The 21420-nt window shown below is 37.4% G+C and overlaps 1 protein-coding gene and 1 pseudogene across 5 annotated transcripts in view; one reads left to right on the top strand and one right to left on the bottom strand.

Moving 5' to 3' along the window:
* Nucleotides 1-21420, bottom strand: part of ANAPC10 (anaphase promoting complex subunit 10) — a 147355-nt gene that overhangs the window by 11137 nt on the left and 114798 nt on the right. For 4 of the 5 annotated variants that reach the window (XM_011957012.1, XM_011957005.1, XM_011956997.1 and 1 more), the window contains one exon: nt 15140-15585. The exons of the other annotated variant lie outside the window; for it this stretch is intronic. In XM_011957012.1, the coding sequence (XP_011812402.1) occupies nt 15355-15585 (231 nt within the window). In that variant the 3' untranslated portion in view covers nt 15140-15354. Of the gene's footprint in view, nt 1-15139; nt 15586-21420 lie in introns of those variants that run through there. 5 annotated transcript variants of the gene reach the window in all.
* On the top strand, nt 20938-21301 carry LOC105522454 (annotated as a pseudogene).

Below are 21420 nucleotides of genomic sequence, written 5' to 3'. Positions count from 1 at the left end.
AAGGAAGGTAATATTTTGCCTTCATCTTCACTATTTGTTTCATTTCTCAACTTGTACAGAACCTAGGAAGGGGATCTATTCGTATACCTCTACATATATGAATTTCTATCTTTCCCATAAGAAGCTTACTGACTACACTGGGCACTGGTAATATCTGTCCTTATTAAAATAAAATAATACTTATTATCTGTTTCACTCACTAACACCTTACATTGAGTATGTGTAAATGTCTCTGTGTGTTCCTAGTCATCTCACTAGCTAGACTCTAAGTTCTTTCTGAATAGGGAGTATGTTTTCTACTTATGTATGTTCTACACAGGATTTAAGAAATTCAATAATACGCATTGATTGTTTGAAAAAAGCTGCAATGTTTTCCTCCTGGAACTATATGTAATGCAATTGATCACAGGGTTATAAACATTTTGTTTATTTGATAGGGATGAGTAATAATTTTAAATTATTTTTAATAATTAAAAATGGACAATTTTGATCATTACCCTTTTAAGTATTTATAAACTGTATTGCAGCTGGGCATGGTGGCTCATGCCTGTAATCTCAACTACTTAGGAGGCCGAGGTGGGAGAATCGCTTGAGCCCAGGAGTTTAAGACCAGCCTGGGCAACATACTGAGACTCCACCTCTAAAAAAAATTTAAAAATTACGTGGTGATGGTGGTTTGCACCTGTAGTCCCAGCCACTTGGGAGGATCCCTTTAGCCCAGTAGTTTGAGTCTGTGGTGAGCTAGGATCATCCCACTGCACTCCAGCCTAGGTGACAAAGTGAGACTCTATCTCTAAAAAAAAATAGGAAAAAAAGAATAAAAAATGGTTCTAGCAGAGTGGCTTAGAAATAAAGTTAGATACAGTAAGAATTGATAGAGTGTCCTTTTAGCATGTTGCTCAGTGCCTATTTCTGGGAATGAGCCTGTGTCTTAAATAATTTACAGGGTTGCTCATGATCTATTCCAGACTGCAACATTAGAAAGTTTTATCAGGTATTCCTTGATCTTACTAAAAAGTAAGATTGAAAACTCAAGAAATAAAGGGTTTGGGGGTTTTTCTTTGAAGATTAAAATATAAACTTTTTTTTCCTTCAACTATTATTTTCAGTTACAGGGTACCTGTGCAGGATGTGGAGGTTTGTTGCATAGGTAAATGTGTGCCATAGTGGTTTATGGCACAGATAATCCCATCACACAGGTAGTAAGCCAACCATACATTAGCTATTCTTCCTGATGCTCTCCGCCTGCCCCCCTACAGATCCCCAGTGTGTGTTCTTCCCCCAACCACGTGTCCGTGTTCTCATTGATCAACTCCCACTTGTAAGTGAGAATATGTGGTGTTTGGTTTACTGTTCCCGCGTTAGTTTGCTGAGGATAATGGCTTCCAACTCCATCAGTGTCCCTGAAAAGGACATGATCTCATTCCTTTTTATAAGTGCATGATATTCCATGGTGTATATGTACCTTATTTTCTTTATTCAGTCTATTACTGATGGGCATCTAGATTGATTCAATGTCTTTGCTATTGTAAATAGTGCTGCAATTAACGCATTCGTGCATGTATCTTTATAATAGAATTATTTATATTCCTTTGGATATATAACCAGTAATGAGATTGCTGAGTCAAATGGTATTTATGCCTCTAGGTCTTTGAGAAATAGCCACATTGTTGTGGGATATGATAAGGATTCTCTTCTAATAATCTGATCAATCTTTTATTCTTTAATTCATAGTATCCCCCTCCCTTTTTCCTTTTTCTCCTTTTTTCCTTTTTGACTTTGTTAGATGCCCAGGCATGCCACAGTACCAGGTGTTATCAGTACCAGCTCACATTCCATTCCTTTCCTTATTTGGAAAGAGGACTGACTTTCTAGCTCATTACAGACACCCCTTCCCCTTCCTTTCCACTTTCTTTTACATGCCCACCTTATCTAAAAAAAATTCAAATGTTTAGCCAACCAGGATTAGTTTAGATTGTACAACCCAACCCTAGCCATTGGAGAAAGGGTACAGAGGCATGACTTGCATCAAGAATAAGGGCTGTCATGCCCTTTGTTCAGATGTGCTCTCAAGGTGACTGGCCAAGGCAGCATCCCTCTGCACAGAAGTAAAATTGCTTTGCTAAGAATCCTTTGAGTGTTCAATTTCTTTAGGATTTTGAGTGTTATTCCTAACATTGTCTTCCACATGGTTGAACTAATTTACACTCCCACCAACAGTGTAAAAGTGTTCCTTTTTCTCCACAACCTTGGCAGCATCTGTTGCTTTTTGACTTTTTAATAATAGCCATTCTGATTGGCATGAGATGGTATCTCATTGTGGTTTTGATTTGCATTTCTCTAATGATCAGTGATGTTGAGATTTTTTTCACGTTTGTTGGCTGTATGTATGTCTTCTTTTGAAAAGTGTCTGTTCATGTTTTTTGCCCACTTTTTAATGGGGTTGTTTTTTCTTGTAAATTTGTTTAAGTTCCTTGTTGATTCTGGATATTAGACCTTTCATAGATAGATAGATAGATAGATAGATAGCAAAAATTTTCTCCCATTCTATAGGTTGTCTGTTCACTCTGATGATTGTTTCTTTTGCTGTGCAGAAGCTCTTTAGTTTAATTAGATCCCATTTGTCAATTTTTGCTTTTGTCATGGTTGCTTTTGGCATTTTTGTCATGAAATCTTTGCCCATGCCTATATCCTGAATGGTATTATCTAGATTTTCTTCTAGGGTTTTTATAGTTTTGGGTTTTACATTTAAGGCTTTAATCCATCTTGAATTAATTTGCGTATAAGGTGAAAGGAAAAAGTCCAGTTTCAATTTTTGGCCTATGCAAGCCAGTTTTCCTAGCACCATTTATTAAATAGGAACCCTTTCCCCATTGCTGGTTTTGGCCAGGTTTATCAAAGATCAGATGGCTGTAGGTGTGCAGTCTGATTTCTGGGTTCTATATTTGGTTCCATTGGTCTATGTGTCTGTTTTTGTAGCAGTACCATGCTGTTTTGGTTATAGTAGCATTGTAGTATAGTTTGAAGTCCAGTAGCATGATGTCTCCAGCTTTGTTCTTTTTGCTTAGAATAGTCTTGGCTATATGAGCTTTTTTTGGTTCTATATGAATTGTTAAATAGGTTCTTCTAATCCTTTGAAGAATGTCAATGGTAGTTTAATGAGAATAGCATTGAATCTATAAATTACTTTGGGCAGTATGATCGTTTTCACAATATTGGTTCTTCTTATCCATGAGTATAGAATGTTTTTCCGTTTGTGTCCTCTCTGATTTTCTTGAGCAGTGATTTATAGTTCTCCTTGAAGGGGTCCTTCAATTCCCTTGTTAGCTGTGCTCCTAGGTATTTTATTCTCTTTGTAGCAATTGTGAATGGGAAGTCAATTCATGATTTGGCTCTCTGCTTGCCTGTTGTTGGTGTATTGGAATGCTTGTGAGTTTTGCACATTTATTTTGTATCCTGAGACTTTGCTAAAGTTGCTTATCAGCTTAAGAATCTTTTGGGCTGAGACAATGAGGTTTTCTAGATACAGAATCATGTTATCTGCAAACAAAGACAATTTGACTTCCTCCCTTCCTATTTGAATACCCTTTATTTCTTTCTCTCGCCTGATTGCCCTGGCCAAAACTTCCAATACTATGGTGAACAGAACTGGTGAGAGAGGGCATTCTTGTTTATGCCTGTTTTCAAGGGGAATATTTTCAGCTTTTACTTATCCAGTATGATATTGCCTGTGGGTTTGTCATAAATGGAATAGCAGTTACTTTTTTATTTTTGTTTTTTGTTTTTTTGAGATGGAGTCTTGCTCTGTCACCCATGCTGGAGTACAGTGGCACGATCTCGGCTCACTGCAACCTCTGTCTTCCAGGTTCAAGCAATTCTCCTGCCTCAGCCTCCCAAGTAGCTGGGATTACACGCGTGTGCCACCACATGCAGCTAATTTGTGTGTGTGTGTTTGCGTGTGTGTGTGTGTGTGTGTGTGTGTGTATTTTTAGTAGAGACGGGGTTTCACCATGTTGCCAGGCTCGTCTCAAACTTCTGACCTCGTGATCTGCCCACCTCAGCCTCCCAAAGTGCTGAGATTACAGGCGTGAGCCACTGCGCCCGACCAGCAGCTACTTTTCACTGAATACTTACTATTTGCCAGGCACTGTGCTAAGTGCTTACAGTTGTTATCTCACTCAGTCCTCTGAGGTATATTGCTACTATTTCCAGTTTGCAAATGAGGATGCCAAGGCTTAGAGAGGCTATGCATGGCAGACATTGTTCACTGTCTGCCAAATACCCAGGCTGCCTTCTTCCTTGCATAAATAATACTGTTTGTTTGTTTTCAGGTAGGCTATGTGTTTAGTCCTAGAAAACAGCGATTTGCCTAAATCAACAATAAGAATCCTGTTCCCTGATTTTCAAGACATATTTGCTTCCTTCTAGATGGAGATGGTTGTGTGAGCCAGTTCTTACCAATGAGACATAAGAAGTATGCTGAATATTTCCAGGTTCTGGAAACGTTTTCCTTCCTATCAAGAGGACAATGTGGCCAGTGTCACTCTTCTCCTTTCTTACTCTCTCAAGTGCCAATGTGATAGTTATATCAACAATCTTTGGACCATGAGATAATGATCTAAAAATTATCAGAAAGCCTCTAGTAGACTGCTGGACCAATGAAGTAACCACAGACCCCCAGACTTTTTAATATATGAGAAATATAGAAACTTAATTAAGTCAATGCAGTAGGGGTTTCTGTTATTCATAGCTAAATGCAATCCCAACAGTGATTTTGTGAAAATGAGACATGAGAAAGTATTTGTTAGTGAAAGGTTTTATTTAAATATAAGTATTGGGTCAGATGTGGTGGCTCATGCCTTTGGGAGGCCAAATCCCAGCACTTTGGGAGGCCAAGGCAGGCAGACCACAAGGTCAGGAGTTCGAGACCATCCTGGCTAACATGGTGAAACCCCGTCTCTACTAAAAATACAAAAACTTAGCCGGGTGTGGTGGCACACACCTGTAGTCCCCGCTACTCGGGAGGCTGAGGCAAGAGAATTGCTTGAACCTGGGAGGCAGAGGCTGCAGTGAGCCGAGATCGTGCCACTGCACTCCAGCCTGGGCAACAGAGTGAGAATCTGTCTCAAAACAAATAAATAAAATATAAACAAATAAAGATAATTATTTACTGCATGCCTACTAGATGCTGAGAATTGTAATAAAACAAATATAGAAGATAAATAAGACTAATACCTTGCCTTCAAGAGTTAGCTATATACACAGTAAAATATTCATAAATTAATGCAGGTTGAGCATCTCAAAGTGGAAAATCTGAAATCCAAAATGCTTCAAAATCTGAAACTTTTTGAGCGCCAACATGATGCTCAAAGCTACTGTTCATTGGAACATTTCAGATTTTTGGATAAGGGATACTCAACCTGCATAGTACTGGCAGATTACACATATGCTGAAGGGATTTAGAATAAAAATAAATAAAAATATACAGGATTAAAGTCAGGCAAGTAAAGGCTCCCAGGGAGTGAGTTTTGAGTGACATAAACTGGTAGAAAAGTGACAAGATTACAGGCCATCAGATGTTACACATTAAAAAGTAAAAGAATGAGGGAGTTATGTGGTTAAAGTAGACAACTGTATTTGCTTGGCTGCAGCCAAAAGGCTGAGAATAATGAAAAACAGTTTTTGAAGTCAGGAAATGTGTATGGGCTTGAAAGGATGCCAGAGGACTTTGTATTTACTTACATAGGTTAATTTATGTAGGTAATATGGAATTAGTACAGATACCAATAATAACAGAATGCCATGGGATGGAATATCATTAGGATAACTTTATTTTAGCATAAAATAAAGGCCAGTGGTCCAGCTAGGAGCTTCCTTCAATTGACCTAGAATGATGTGAAAGGGGTGAAACTAAAAGTGGTAATATGGAGAAAACAGCTGCAGGACTCAGGGTTACTGAGTATAAACAGAAGGAGGGGAGTCAAAATTACACCCAGTTACCAATCTAACAATTAAAAATTTCAAGACAGAAATAAATTTTGTTCTAAACTGCCCAGATGACTTCAAGAAAAAAAAAAAAAAAGAAAAAGAAAATTCCCGAATAGGTTATTTGCGTATTCTATTAGTTGCTGAATACTACCCTAAAAAGATAGGCACTATTTTTTAATAAACAGTAAAATCCCTTTCCCCTGTCTTTGGTAAACACCTGAATGTATTATAACTTAGTAGCTGATGGCTTGTTATCCTCCTTTTGCCAAGGCTACTTTCTATTTTATTTTGTCTCCATATCCATTTAACATGTGATTCTTATAAATTTCAGCAGTTGAAAAACAAATAGCTGGCTGAACTCTCTGCTTCAGTCTTCTGGATACTTTGCTTCTTGGTAAGTGATCAGTATTTTGATATTGTTGTAGTAATAACAGGAAATGATCTGTTAAAATCTGGATCTCTAGCCACAGATGAATGCCAGCATAAAGAGGAGAGCTAGTCTAAGAAGAAAGTATGAAAAACAGTTTGGGTCATTATTTCTAGGACCACAGGGAGAGAAGCGTAATTTGCCCTCAACATTGAAAAAGTGAATACATAGTGGAAGAACATCTTATAGTGATCACTGAACTGCATCAGTGGAAAGCTCATAGCTACAAACTCAGTAATTAAAATAATTGAGATGGTAAATGCTAGTGCTTCTAACATAATACTGTGAAATACCATTTCCTGAAATAAAAATTCACTCAAAATGTTTCACAAGAACATAGAACAATTTTAAATTGGTCTGATTATAATTTTGCTTCTGTTTGCAAAATAGCAAGTTAGTTCTACTTAGCAGAAAAGAGGGACACTTAATGGTGGTGGAGATAGTAATGGAATATATAATATTAAAATATAGATTGGTTAATAGTAGTAAAAAATAACCTTAACTTTTCACATAAAATTGCCATGGATTATAGACATTCTCTTAGATTTTATAGTGGGGAGTTTTCTAATTACTAGATTTAAGATTTATTACTGTAGGATAAATCATGATCATGAACAATTAATAAGCTGACCCATGAGGTTTTCTCTCTCATCATCTCCCTCTCTCCAAGGCTTTCTGGATAAAACTGCACAAAAACAAGCCCAACTAAATGGCAGGCTATGAAACACAGGCAGCCTCCTTGTAGAAGACTGGTAAACAGCCTTGTATTGCAAAGACTTCCAAATACCGTACTCCAGGGAGTCATAGTAGAAGACTGGAAGGCCAAAATAATATGGGCAAAAGAAGATAATCGTGTTTTTAAAAGATCTGCAAAGCAAAAATATTCACATATAACCATAACTACATTAATTATATTCCCTAATGTTTTATGTAACATATTTTGCAAATTTTATCACTTTAAAAAGCTAATTGATAAATTAAAATAACCTAGAATTCACTTAAAACTAAAATATAATAATTTTACTAAGAATTTTTCTAAAACACTAGATATCAAGTATTTCATATATTATATTGATAAAAATTTATACTGTAATATATTAATCTGTCCTAAATTACTAGTCATAATGGCAAAAGGAGCAGATAGCATGGTTGCTAAAATTACTTTTCAAGATTTGTCAGTGTTTTAATCATTGAACACTTTCAAATGAGAATAAATGTATAAAACATCACTTGGTTCTGAATACAAAAGTCATCTGTTTCAAATACATTATTGTTACTCATATAAAAACAATGATAGTCTGGATTCAAGACTAGGCTTGAGAAGCAAATAAGTAGCTGATATTACAAATAGTCTTTCCAACATTCTGGCTCCTCGACAATGTCTTCATTAGCTTCACCTCTATCTTCTTCAGTAGGAAGTAAACTCTCGTCTCCCCTACACTTCCATTCACGGATTAGAGAGCTCATGACTTTCTAATTTCTGGATTGGTTGGTTAGAGACCTATTGTTTCCTCAGTAGACTGTAAGCAACTGGAAGGCAAGGTTTACCTTTTTATCTTGGTTTCCTTACTACATTTATCTTAACTAAACCCAATAGATATGCACACACCAAAACACAGTTGAATGAATAAGTCCTTTTAGAGTTGTGTATTTATTAGTGTTGTGCGACTGTGTATTTTTAAATTCAACAATTTTTGTTTGTTTTTGTTGTTGTTGTTTTTGAGACCGGGTCTCTGTCACCCAGACTAGAGTGCAGTGGTGCAATCATAGCTCACTGCAGCCTCAACCTCCTGAGCTCAAACGATCTTCCTGCTGTCAGCCTGCTGAGTAGCTGGGACTACAGGTGCACGCAACCATGCCTGGCTAATTACTTTTTTAAATTTTTGAAGAGACAAGGTCTTGCTATGTTGCCCAGGCTGGTCTCAAACTCCTGGGCTCAAGCAATCCTCCCACCTTGGCCTCCCAACCAAAGTGCTAGGGTTACAGATGTGAGCCATTGCACCCGGCCCCCACAATTTTTACATAAATTTTCTAGTAATCAGCTCATAAACTGATTTTGAAAGTGTCTTATACCCAGATTATATGTGAAATGAGAATTTTTCATAACTGCATGGTTTGTCCAATACTCAAAAGAACTGACTGACTGCAAATGAATCAGTGAAGTTGCTGTCATTGTTTTCTGAACTGTTAAAATGGCTTTTCCAATCTTGGTTTTTTTATTCACAGGTTCTATACAGTAAGAAATATTGTTACTTCAAATCTAGTATATTTTAGGTGATTCTTATGTAAAACAAATATAATGTTATTTTAAAAATCAGTTCTATTGAGGCATAATTCATACACAATAAACTGTGCCTATTTAAAGTGTATAATTTGATGAGATTTGGCATATGTACAGACCCATAAAACCATGGCTATGATCAGGACAATGAATATTTCTGCCATCCCCCCAAATAGTTCATATCTTCTTACTTCTCTCCACTCCTCATCCTATGTAACTGATCTTTCTGTCACTTAGTTTATATTTTCTAGAATTTTATAAAAAATTAAACCACATATATGTACTCTTTTTTGGACAGCTTCTCTTAAAATAATTATTTTGGACATTTAACTGTGCTGTTGCACGTATCAATAGTTCATTTCTATTGCTGAGTAGCATTTTATTATATGCATATACCAAAATTTGTTTAGTCTTTCTCCTGTTGATCAACATTTAGATTGTACAGTTTTGATGTATTACAAATAGAGATGCTATGAAGATTCACATAGAAGTCTTTGTATGGATATATGTTTTATATTTTGGGGGGTAAATACATAGAAGTGGAATGACTGGTACACATAGTAGGTGGATATTTAACTTCTTAAAAAATTATCAGTTTTCCAAAGTAGTTATATATTAATTGCAGGCATACCTAATTTTATTGCACTTCACAGATAACTTCATTCCTTACAAATTGAAGGCTGTGGCAACCCTGCATTAAGCAAGTCTATCAACGCTATTTTACCAACAGCATGTGCTCACTTTGTGTCTGTGTCATTTTGGTGATTCTCTATTTCAAACTTTATTATTATTCTTATATCTCTTATGGTGATCTGTGATCAGTGATTTCTGATGTTCCATACTATTATAATTGTTTTGGGGCTCCACAAACTGCACCCACATACGTACAGTGGCAAACTTACTACATAAATGTCATATGTCCCTGACTGCTCCATCGACCAGCTGTTCCTGTCTGTCTCCCTGTTCTCAGGCCTCCCTATTCCCTAAGACTCAACAATATTGAAATTAGGCCAATTAATGACCTTACACTGGCCTCTAAGTGTTCAAGGGAAAGGAAGAGTCACCAGTTTCTCACTTTAACACAAAAGCTAGAAAGGATTAAGTTCAATGAGAAAGACAAGTTGAAAACTGAGATAGGCTGAAAGCTAGGCCTCTTTCTCCAAACAGTTAGCAAAGTTGTGAATACAAGGGAAAAGTTCTTGAAGGAAATTAAAAGTACTACACTAGTGAACCCATGAATGATAAGAAAGCAAAACAGCTTTATTACTGATAGGGAGAAAGTTTGAGTGGTCTGAATAGAAGATCAAAGCAGCCATAACATTCCTTTAAGCCAAGCCTAATTCAAAATAAGGCCCTAACTCTCTTTAATGTTAGGAAGGCTGAGAGAGGTAAGGAAGCTACAGAAGAAAAGTTTGAAGCTAGCAGAGATTGCTTCAGAAGGGTTAAGGACAGAAGTCATCTCTATAAAAGTGTGAGGTGTAGGGGTTTTAAAATGGCAGTATATCTCTATCATGCCTACCTTTGAAGAAAAAAATTGAAAAAAAATAAATAAATAAACTAGTAGCACAGGAGCAAGTTGGCCTCACTCCCTCAACAGAAAACCAAAAACAAACATACAGTGCCGAGATTCTTACCAGGAACAATCCAGAATTCACATATGAGGATGAGACAGATCCCAGGACCACAGAGAAGTGAAAAAACTTCAAGCAGATGATAGGAGAATCAGACTTCCACATCCACAATGCCCTTCCTGACAATTCTGCCCTGCAACAAGCTTGCAAAAAGCCTCCCCCCAGCTCACAATTTCTACACTGGAAAAAAATGAGATGGAGGTGGAAGTGTTAGTCTGTTTTTGCCTCTCTATAAATAAATACTTGAGACTGGGTAATTTATAAATAAAAGAGATTTAATTGGCTCATGGTTCTGCAGACTGTACAGGAAGCTGGTGCCAGCATCTGCTTCTGGTGAGGGCTTCAGAAAGCTTATAATTGTGGTGGAAGGCCAAGGAGAACCAGCATGGAGGAATCCACCCCCATGATCCAAACACCTCCCACCAGGCTCCACCTCCAACACTGGGGATTATGTTTCAACATAAAATTTGGAGGGAAAAAACATCCAAGCCATATCAGTCAGCTTTCCCATCATCTTGGATTCCCTCACAAGAGACCTGTACCTGCCTTAACACACAGGAAGCATCATGATTGCCTGAAGGTATAAATATCCCTGAGGATAAGCAGGGACAAACTAGGGAGGTACGACTACCATCCCCAGCAATGGAAACTCTGCTCTGTAACTCAGCCAAAGGAGACACCACATCAGAGTGGCTGTTCCACAGCAGCAGCATGCTATAGGAGGTATGTTCCACAGGTCCTTTGGGCACAAACCACTACCAGCCTTCCCATACTGCCAGAATAATCCTTTTGGGAAGTCCCCCATTCAAAACAGGCAGCACTCTAATAATTTACTAGAGCAGAGGAGAACCTGGGCTTAAGGAACCACATAGAGACAAAAAGGAGGCATCGACCTAATAGTAAAGATTTGCTAAGAACAAGGTGAAGTAGGAAGTGCTGGTGGAGAAGCTGCAGCAAGTTATCTAGAAGATCTAGAACAAGCTTGTCCAACTCGTGGGCCATAGGCTGCATGTGGCCCAGGATGGCTTTGAATGAGATGCAATAAAAATTTGTAAACTGTCTTAAAACATGAAGAGAGTTTTTTTGTAATTTTTTTTTTTTTTTTTTGAGATGAGTCTCGCTCTGTCGCCCAGATTGGAGTGCAGTAGCGCGATCTCGGCTCACTGCAAGCTCCACCTCCTGGGTTCACACCATTCTCCTGCTTCAGCCTCCCGAGTAGCTGGGACTATAGGCGCTGGCCACCACATCTGGCCAATTTTTTATATTTTTAGTAGAGACGAGGTTTCACCATGTTAGCCAGATGGTCTCGATCTCCTGACCTCGTGATCTGCCCGCCTCGGCCTCCCAAAGTGTTGGGATTACAGGCCTGAGCCACCGTGCCAGGCCTGCAATATTTTTTTTTAAGCTCGTCAGCTATTGTTAGTGTAGTGTATTCTATGTGAGGTCGAAGACAATTATTGTTCTTCCAATGTGACCCAGGAAAGCTAAAAGACTGAATACCCCCATCTAGAACATAAGGGATGAAGGTGGCTACACTAAACAATAGATTTTTCCATGTAGATTAACAGCCTTCTATTGGAAGATGATGCCACCTTGGACTTACATAGCTAGAGAAAAAATGCCTGGCTTCAAAGTTTCAAGGAACAGAATAACTCTATTAGCAGCTAATGCAGCTGGTGACTTTAAGTTGAAGCCAATGCTTATTTACCATTCTGAAAATCCTACGGCCCTGAATTATGCTAAACCTACTCTGCCTGTGCTCTGCCTGTGGAACAACAAAGCCTGGATGACAGTACCTCTGTTTACAGCATAATTTACTGCATGCTTTAAGCCCTCTGTTGAGATCCACTGCTCAGAAAAAAAGATTCTTTCAAAATATTACTTATCATTGCCAATATACCTGGTCACCCAAGAGCTCTGACGGAGAGTTATGTTTTTTTTCATGCCTGCTAACACAACATCCATTCTGCAGTCCATGAACCAAGCAGTCATTCTGACTTTCAAGCCTTATTGCTTCAGAAATACATTTCATAAGGTATTAGCAGCTAAGTGATTCTTCTGATGGATCTCAGCAAAACAAACAGAACTTTCTGGAAAGGATTTATCATTCTAGATGCCATAAGAACATTCTTGATTTAAGGGAGAAGGTCAAAATAGCAACTTCAACAGGACTTTGGAAGGAATTGATTTCAAACTTCATGGATGACAATGAGGGGTTTACAACTTCAGTGGAAGAAGTAATGGCACATGTGGTAGAAATAGCAAGAGAACAACAATTAGAAGTGGAGCCTAAAGATGTCTCTGAATGGCTGCAATCTCATGATAAAACTTGGATGGTTGAAGAGCTGCTTCTCATGGATGAGGAATAAAATTGGTTTTTTGAAATGGAATCTATTCCTGGTGAAGATACTGTGCATATTGTTGAAATGACAACAAAGGACTTAGAAGAGTATATCAACTTAGTTGATTAAGCAATAGCAGGACTTGAGAGGATTGACTCCAATTTTGAAAGAAGTTCTACTGTGAGTAAAATGCTACCAAACTGCATCACATGCTACAGAGAAATCTTTTGTGAAAAGAAAAGTCTATCAGTGAGGCAAAGTTCACTGTTGTCCTATTTTAAGAAATTGCCACAGCCCTGTCAGTATTCAGCAACCACCATCCTGATAAGTCAGCAGCCATCAACACCTACATGAGACTCTCCACCTGCATGGAAGTTATAACTTGGCTAAAGCCTCAGATTATTGTTAGCACTTAGCAATAGTATTTTAAAGCAAAGGTATGCATATATTTTTTTTTACACTACAATATAGTGTAAACACTTTTATAAGCACTGGGAAGCCAAAACGTTTCTGTGACCCACTTTATTGTGATAGTCACTTTACTGTGGTATTCACTTTATTGTGTGGTGGTCTGGAATTGAACCTGCAGCATCTCTGGGGATATGCCTGTACCAGCAGTGTGAAGTGCATCTTCTCCACATTGTCAACACTTGGAATAATCATTTTCATTGTAGTCATTCTAGTGGCTGTATAGTAGTATCTCATTGTGGTTTTAATTTGCTCTTCACTAGTGTCTAATGAAGTTGAGCATCTTTTTGTACAATTACTTGCCAGTCATATAACTTCCTTGGTAAAGTGAATGTTCAAATATTTTGCTCATTTTTAAATTGGATTTTTCTTCTTACTGCTGAGTTTTAAGGGATTTTTATATATTCTAGATATATACCTTGGTCAAATACATAATTTGCATTTTAGGAAGTAAAACTATTTTAGATAACTATGCTTTGTTAATATAATACATAATCTATCTGTATTTTAAATTTTCCTTATTAATAAGGGGAAGCATTATCTCCATAATCCTCAGCTACCAAGTTTTCCCATGCCTAATAAGATAGCCAGCTGGCATATGAAAAATAGGTAAAGAGAATAAAAGTAGAAAACATATTGATTTTCTCAACATCCTTCTAATACCTCCTGATTTTAGGAGTCTCTTAGCAAACTACTAATAGTAGGAGATAAGAGACTAGATAGTATATGTAATAATTAGTCTTCCTCCTTTTTTCTGTTAAGCAAACAATAAATAAGCAGTAAGAAGTAACATTATTAATAAAACTTCCTGTACTTTTAAAAAATTAATTTCTTTTATCTCTCAGACTAAGACCCTGTTGTTTACATGACTGTTTTCCTTATCAGACTAAAGGAAAACATCAGTGCCTAGTGTATAATTCTATTCTTATTTCCTTCATTCTCTCCATTTCCTTTAGTCCCTATTCATCGTCTTCTTCAATCCTCTCTTCTACTCTCCCCAGCATCTGACATGTATAATGTGCTTAATTTGGTGATTCCAAATAAGTTTTGGCTACAGACTTTTTGGTGATCCTATAGATAGCCTATCATGTTTTTTACTTCAAAGACAATAAAATGAAAGTAATAATACAATTCTTCCCAGAACTTACAGGAAGAAGAGCAAAGTCTTTAATGAGTGAAAAAGTGAAATCTTTTTCTATAGTATACAACAAAATTAGTACTCTCTGCCAGAATAAAGCAAACACACTAATTTTTAAATAATATTCACTATTTAATACTTTAGTGTACCCAGCAATGAATGAACCACAGAGAACAATCTCTTCCAAACAAGAGTGAATCTAGGTAAATTCTGTGGCTAAATAACTATCCCCCCCGAAAAAGTAATACATTTGCAGAAAACAGTGTACGAAATCAAATCTACTCATTTTAAACCATGGGAAAAAACACATTTCCACATATCTCTTTAAAACCTTTTAATATATCTAAAAAATTTCACATACTTTTATGATTTTATGGGATATATGACTGCCCAGGGAATGCTACAGTGTCAGACACAAATTTAAAAATAACTCTTCCATAAGTACTGCTAGAACTGAGATGTACAGGAGATTTTACAGGCAATCTTTACATAATATCATTAGGATACAGACAACCCTAGGGCTGTAAGTATCCCATGAAGGTAAATATGAGACGATTAATTATATTCCCCATATTAGATTGGTTCTCATCAGACATCTAATACTAAGCTTATTTTGACACTGTTTTTAAAAAGATCCAGTATTAAAAGAATAAACTTCCTCTAGGTAGAAAAAATAGGAATTCTGACCTATTAAAGATGATGTATACTGACAAAACGCAGTCTTGTTCCCAAATATGCAATAAACCATTACTCTAATGTATGAACACTAATGAAATAATCACCTATTATAATTGTGTATATATTGAAATTTTCAGTTCAATTCTTTTGGTATAAGGGAAAATAAAATGATTGGCTTCAAATCCATTTTTAGTAATGTAAAATATGTGAGCTTTATTATATGTTAAAGAAAATAAAGATAATATGACCCCAAATTTATTTTTCAAAGTTACAATAAAATATTTTTAAACATATACAAAATTACAAATAACCGGTGCTTTTTTCAGTAAAGGTACCCGATATACTATTTAAATACAGGATAAAACAAAGATACGTTTAATGATTTTCATCTCATTTTAAAGTCACCTTATTGAACGATACATCATGAAATCTATAGTTGTACATCTAGGAAATTTACCAATGGAGCTCTCTTCCACCGGTGTGTATATTTTAATTTGTCTCATATGGGTATCTCTTCCATTTTGGTGATTGGCTAGAACAGCAATCTGTATCATGAATGTACGAGTTGGCTTCTTATGATTGTCAGTTAAGGGAACATGAATCCAGCCACTTGGTTCTACCAATTCAAGTTGCTGCCAAGGGAAAAAAATACCAGATTATGCTTTTATTCAATGAATATAATTTATAATAATGAATGCATTCTGTAATAAAATTAACTTATAATTAACATTTTGCTCAATGAAAGAATGATAATAGGACAATAATCACTACCAGTTATTGGTCACTTTTACCATGGTCTATTTATAGTTGCTAAGCACTTTACATGTACCATCTTAGTAGACAAAATAAAAATAGATGTGCTTCGTGTTTACAGAACCTGTATAACTTATACAACTTGTACTCTCTGCCAGAATAAAGCAAACATACTAGAAAGCACATGTCTCACAACTTTTAAAAATACATGAAACACAGATGGCTGATTACACACAGGTAGTATGTGTCTCCTCCATGAAGAGAAACCAGAATAGTAAGTAGATACTCATATTTTGAACCGATAATCTAGGAAAGAAGGCTAGGATTAATCAGAGAAGAGATGGGAAGTACCAGAAGTAAGTAAGGAGAGGGTTCGAGGTAGCTTGCCCAGCCAGGGAACTCACTGAGAGCCAGGAGGGGCTCCTGGATATGGGGAAACAACATGAGAGATATGGAGATACCCCCAGGGCTCTACACTTTGGAACAGGCTTGGGATCTTAGTGATGAGAGAAACCCTCTACCAACTAGGGCCTTGGGCCTGACATAATGAGCTGTCTACAGACTGTAAAGAGACGTTACTCCAGAAAGGAACCTCAGAATCCCAAAGGCATCCCACAGATCCTGGAGCAACCTCAGCTGGGCGCCACTTGGAGAATCTAGATACTGGAGATCTAGAGACATGGCTGCTGCTGCTGTGCTGCTCTAAGGAGGGATAAGGAAGACTGGGAGCTCCCATGTACCCCTAGGAAGGTCCCAACTGACCTGCTGCAGGCTGTTGCTGACACCGACATGAGAAGACCACACTCCCCACAGCTTCTTGTCCATGCTGCTTGCCTGGGAGGAACCGACCCTCTTTGGTTCCCAGCCTAAGGTGCCATCTTGAGAGGTTAACACTGGGCTGTACCCTGACCTTGGGTTAAGATCGGGCTGACATAGCTGCAGCTGCTAACCAGTCAAGGAGAAACAGGGAAACCAGGCCCTCCTATGCAGATCTAGAACAATACTCACATCCTGCAATGGGCTGCTGTGAAACTGAGCTGAGTGGACTATACTCCATATTGCTTCATGCCCATGCTGCCTGCCTGGGAGGGGCCCTGCCCTCCCTGGCTGCAGTTCTAAGGTGCAGAGCTGTGCCCCAGCCTCAGGCTGAGTAATAGGCATGGTGGCTACAGCTGCCACTCAGTCAGGGGACAGACAGAAGAGACCAAGCTCTCCTAAGAAAACTTAGCACAAGACCCTCTGCCCTGCCATGGGTGGCTGTGGGACTGAGACTAGCCTGGCCAACCCACTGCAGCTTCCAGCAACACCAACATGGGCAGCAGGGTTGTTCTACCATTGTTACTGCCATCACCCACACCATACCAGCTGAACATGAGCCTGAGGACCCAAACACCTGGCCAACCCTCCCCACTAGTAGCTTCTAAGCAAGCCACCTGGAGGCCCAAGAATCAGCCCTCCAGGACTCACTAACAGTAGAACAAAGGTAAGTTGCTTTGGGGCCTAAACATAGGCACACATACCATAATGTGGCCACCACTAGGGCCCAAAGACTGGCTCAGGTGGCATCCAAGTCTTCAGCTAAACTTCACTACAATATCAACTAATAACTGAATCCTAAGCCACCAAGGAAATCACAGATATCATTGACCTTGTATACTGACGCAGAATTCATACAAAGATCACACTACCACAGGCACCCAAAATACAAGTCAAAGTATTTTAATCAGTAACACCCATACATCTTCAGAAAAATATTTTCCCCTACAAAAGCAATTTCAAATAGTTGGAACAAGTGACTGCTAAATCAGATGTGGTGACATTAATGGAAGGACACAGGAAACATGAAAAAGCAGGGAAAAAAATCACATCTCCAAAGGACCACAATTGTTCAGTGATATACAGTCAAAAAGAATTTCTCAATTCAAAACTTAGGACTAGATAAAAAAAGAAAGAAAGAATTTTAAATTAAAAAGAAAAATCCACAAAATACCAGATAAATAATTTAAAATATTGATTAAAACTCAATAAGATGAAGGAGAAATCTGAAAACCAATACAAATAAATCAGTAAATCAATTCAGGATATGAATGAGAAATTTATCAAGGAGATCAATATCTCTTTAAAAAAAAACAGCAGAAATTCTGGAAACAAAAAATTCATTGAAGAAAATAAAAAATACATTTGAAAGCTTTAATAATAGAGTAGAGCAAACAGAAGAAAGAATCTCAGAACTTGATGACATATCTTTTGAAAGAATCCAGTCAGACAAAAATAAGGGAAAAAAATTTAAAAGAATGAACAAAGCCTTCAAAATGTCTGGGACTACATAAAGCTACTGAACTTACAAATTATTGGTATTCCCAAGGGGGAAGAGAGATCAAAAAGTTTAGAAAGCCTGCTTAAGGAAATAATCAAGCAAATTTCCCGAGTCTATTAAAATAAAGGAGGCCCAGTGACTCCTAGGAAAATACATTGCAAAAAAGACTTCATCATGGCATATTATATTCAGAATATCTAAAATCAAAGTAAAATAAAGAATTTTAAAATTAACAAGAGAAAAATATCTAGTCACCAGTAAAGAAAACCCCATCACACTAACAGCAAAGTTTTCAACACAAACGTTACAGACTAGAAGAGAGCAGCATGGCAATTTCAAAGTGCTGAAAGTTAAACAAACAAACAAACAAACAAAGCGGAAAACCTGTCAGCCAAGATTTTTATGTTCTGTCAGAATAGTTTTAAAAATGAAGGAAAAATAAAGTCTTTCCCAGAGAAGCAAATGCTGAGGAGATCTGTCACCAATTAGATGGGTCATACAGGAAATGCTCAAAAGGGTCTTAAACATGGAAACAAAAGGTTGGAATTCACCATCACAAAAACAAACAGAAATGTAAAACTCACTGTTCTTATAAAACAATCATACTAAGGAGGAAAAGAAAGGAATCAAATGGAAACACAACAGAATTTCATCAAGTCACAGAAACAAAAAGAGAAAAAGCAATAAAGATATCTGTAAAACAAATTGAAAACAATTAACAATATGACAGAAACAAAGCCTCACATGTGAATATTAACCTCTAATGTAAATGGATCAAATGCTCCACTTAAAAGATTTGTGAAATGGATTAAGAAAACACACACATAATCCAACTACATGCTGCCTACAAGAAACTCACCATACTCATAAAGACACATAGTCTGAAAATAATGGGGTAAAAAAGATATTCCATGCAAATGAAAACCAAAAGTGAGCAGGAGTAGTTATACTTACATACATCAGATAAAACATACTTCAAATAAAAAAAAGTTTTAAAAAGACAAAGGAGATCATTATATAATGACAAAGGGAGTCAATTTGGCCAATGAATATAATAATTGTAAATATATATACACACACACACTAAATATAAGAGCACTCAAATTCACCAAACAAATATTACTATACCTAAAAAAAGAGACAGATAGCAATATCATAATAGTGGGTGGCTTTAACATCCCACTCACAGCCCTAGACAGGTCATCGAGATAGAAAATTAACAAAGAAACATTGGACTTACATTGGACTTTAGATCAAATGGACTTAACAGAGACAGACTACAACTTAGACCACAAAACAAGTCTTAACAAATTTTTAAATATCAAAATCATATATAGTATCTTCTCAAACCACAGTGGAATAAAGCTAGAAATCAACACCAAGAACTTCAGAAACTACACAAATACATGAAAATTAAACAACATGCTTCTGAACAATCGTTGGGTCAATGAAGAAATTAAGATGGAAGGTAAAAATTTTTTTGAAATAAAAAATGAAAGGACAACATATACAGCAAAAGCAGTGCCAATGGGGAGTTTACAGCATTAAATGCCTATATCAAAAAAGTAAAAAGATCCCAAATTAACAATCTAACATCACATCTTAAGGGAAAAGGATACAAAGAAAAAAATTAAAAGACCAGAAAAAAATATGAAGAATCAATAAAATGAAAAGTTGGTTTTTTGAAAAGATAAACAAAATTGATAAACCACTAGCTATACTAACCAAGAAGACAGAAAATCCAAATACGTACAAACATAAATGAAAAAGGAGGAAGAATGGATTAAGAAAAACCTGATATCAGAGAAATACAAAAGATCAAAGATTATTATAAAAAACTATATGCTCACAAACTAGAAGACCTAGAGTAAACTGATAAATTCTTGGAAACATACTACCTCCCAATATTGAACCAGCAAGAAAACAGACTGAACAGACCAATAATAAGTAGTAAGATAGAAACAGTAACAAAAAATCTCCCAATAAAAAATAACTCAAGACCAGATGAATTCACAGTTGAATTCTACCAAACATACAAAGAAAAGCTAACACCAGTCCTCCTGAAACTATTCCAAAACATCAAGGAGGAGAGAATTCTCTCTAACTCATTCTATGAAGCTAGTATTTCCCTGATACCAAAACCAGACAAGAACACAACAACAAATACTAAAGACCGATATCTATGATGAAAAGAGATGCAAAACTCCTCAACAAAATACTAGCATATCAAATCCCATAGCACATCAAAAAGATAACAGAACAGGATCAGGTGGGATTTATCCCAAGGATGCAAGGATGGTTCTACATAAGCAAATCAATAAACATGATACAACACATAAATAAAAATAAAGACAAAAAACAAATGATCATCTCAGTAGACACATAAAAAGCATTTGATAAAATTTAGTATCACTTCAGTACAAAAATCTTAAACAAACTAGGTGTAGAAGGAACGTACCTCAACATAATAAAGGTCATACATGACAAACCCACAGCCAAGGCTGGGTGCAGTGGCTCATGCCTGTAATCCTAGCACTTTGGGAGGCTGAGGAGGGCAGATCACCTGAGGACAGGAGTTCAAGACCAGTCTAGCCAACATGGTGAAACTCCACTATACTAAAAAAAATATATATATATATACACACACACACACACACACACACTAATATATATATGTGTAGTAGTACATATACCTGGGTGTGGTGGTACATACCTGTAGTCTCAACTACTTGGAAGGCCGAGGCAGGAGAACTACTTGAACCTGGGAGGCAGAGGTTGCAGTGAGCCAAGATAGCATCACTGCATTCCAGCCTGGGTGACAGAGTGAGACTGTGTCTTAAAAGAAAAAAACAAACAGCTCTTTCCCTCCCAGCGGGCGGCTGTGGCGGCTGCGGTGGCTGCGGCCTGTGCAGCAATGGCCAAGATCAAGGCTCGAGATCTTCGCGGGAAGGAGCTGCTGAAACAGCTGGACAACCTGAAGGTGGAGCTGTCCCAGCTGCGCATCGCCAAAGTGACAGGCGGTGGGGCCTCCAAGCTCTCTAAGGTCCAAGTCGTCCGCAAATCCATTGCGCGTGTTCTCACAGTTATTAACCAGACTCAGAAGGAAAACCTCAGGAAATTCTACAACCAGCAAGAAGTACATGCCCCTGGACCTGCGGCCTAAGAAGACACGCGCCATGCGCCACCGGCTCAACAAGCAGGAGGAGAACCTGAAGACCAAGAAGCAGCAGCGGAAGGAGCGGCTGTACCCGCTGTGGTAGCAGGCGGTCAAGGCCTGAGTCAATAAAGCACAGCTGACTGAGAAAAAAAAAAGAAAAGAAAAAACAAACAAACCAAAATGAACAACTACAACAACAACAAAAAATAATAAAACCCACAGCCATCAGATTTAATACGG

This window comes from Colobus angolensis, unplaced genomic scaffold (assembly GCF_000951035.1).
Source record: "Colobus angolensis palliatus isolate OR3802 unplaced genomic scaffold, Cang.pa_1.0 Scaffold111, whole genome shotgun sequence".
NCBI lineage: Eukaryota > Metazoa > Chordata > Mammalia > Primates > Cercopithecidae > Colobus > Colobus angolensis.
This window is presented reverse-complemented; position numbering and strand designations above follow the sequence as displayed.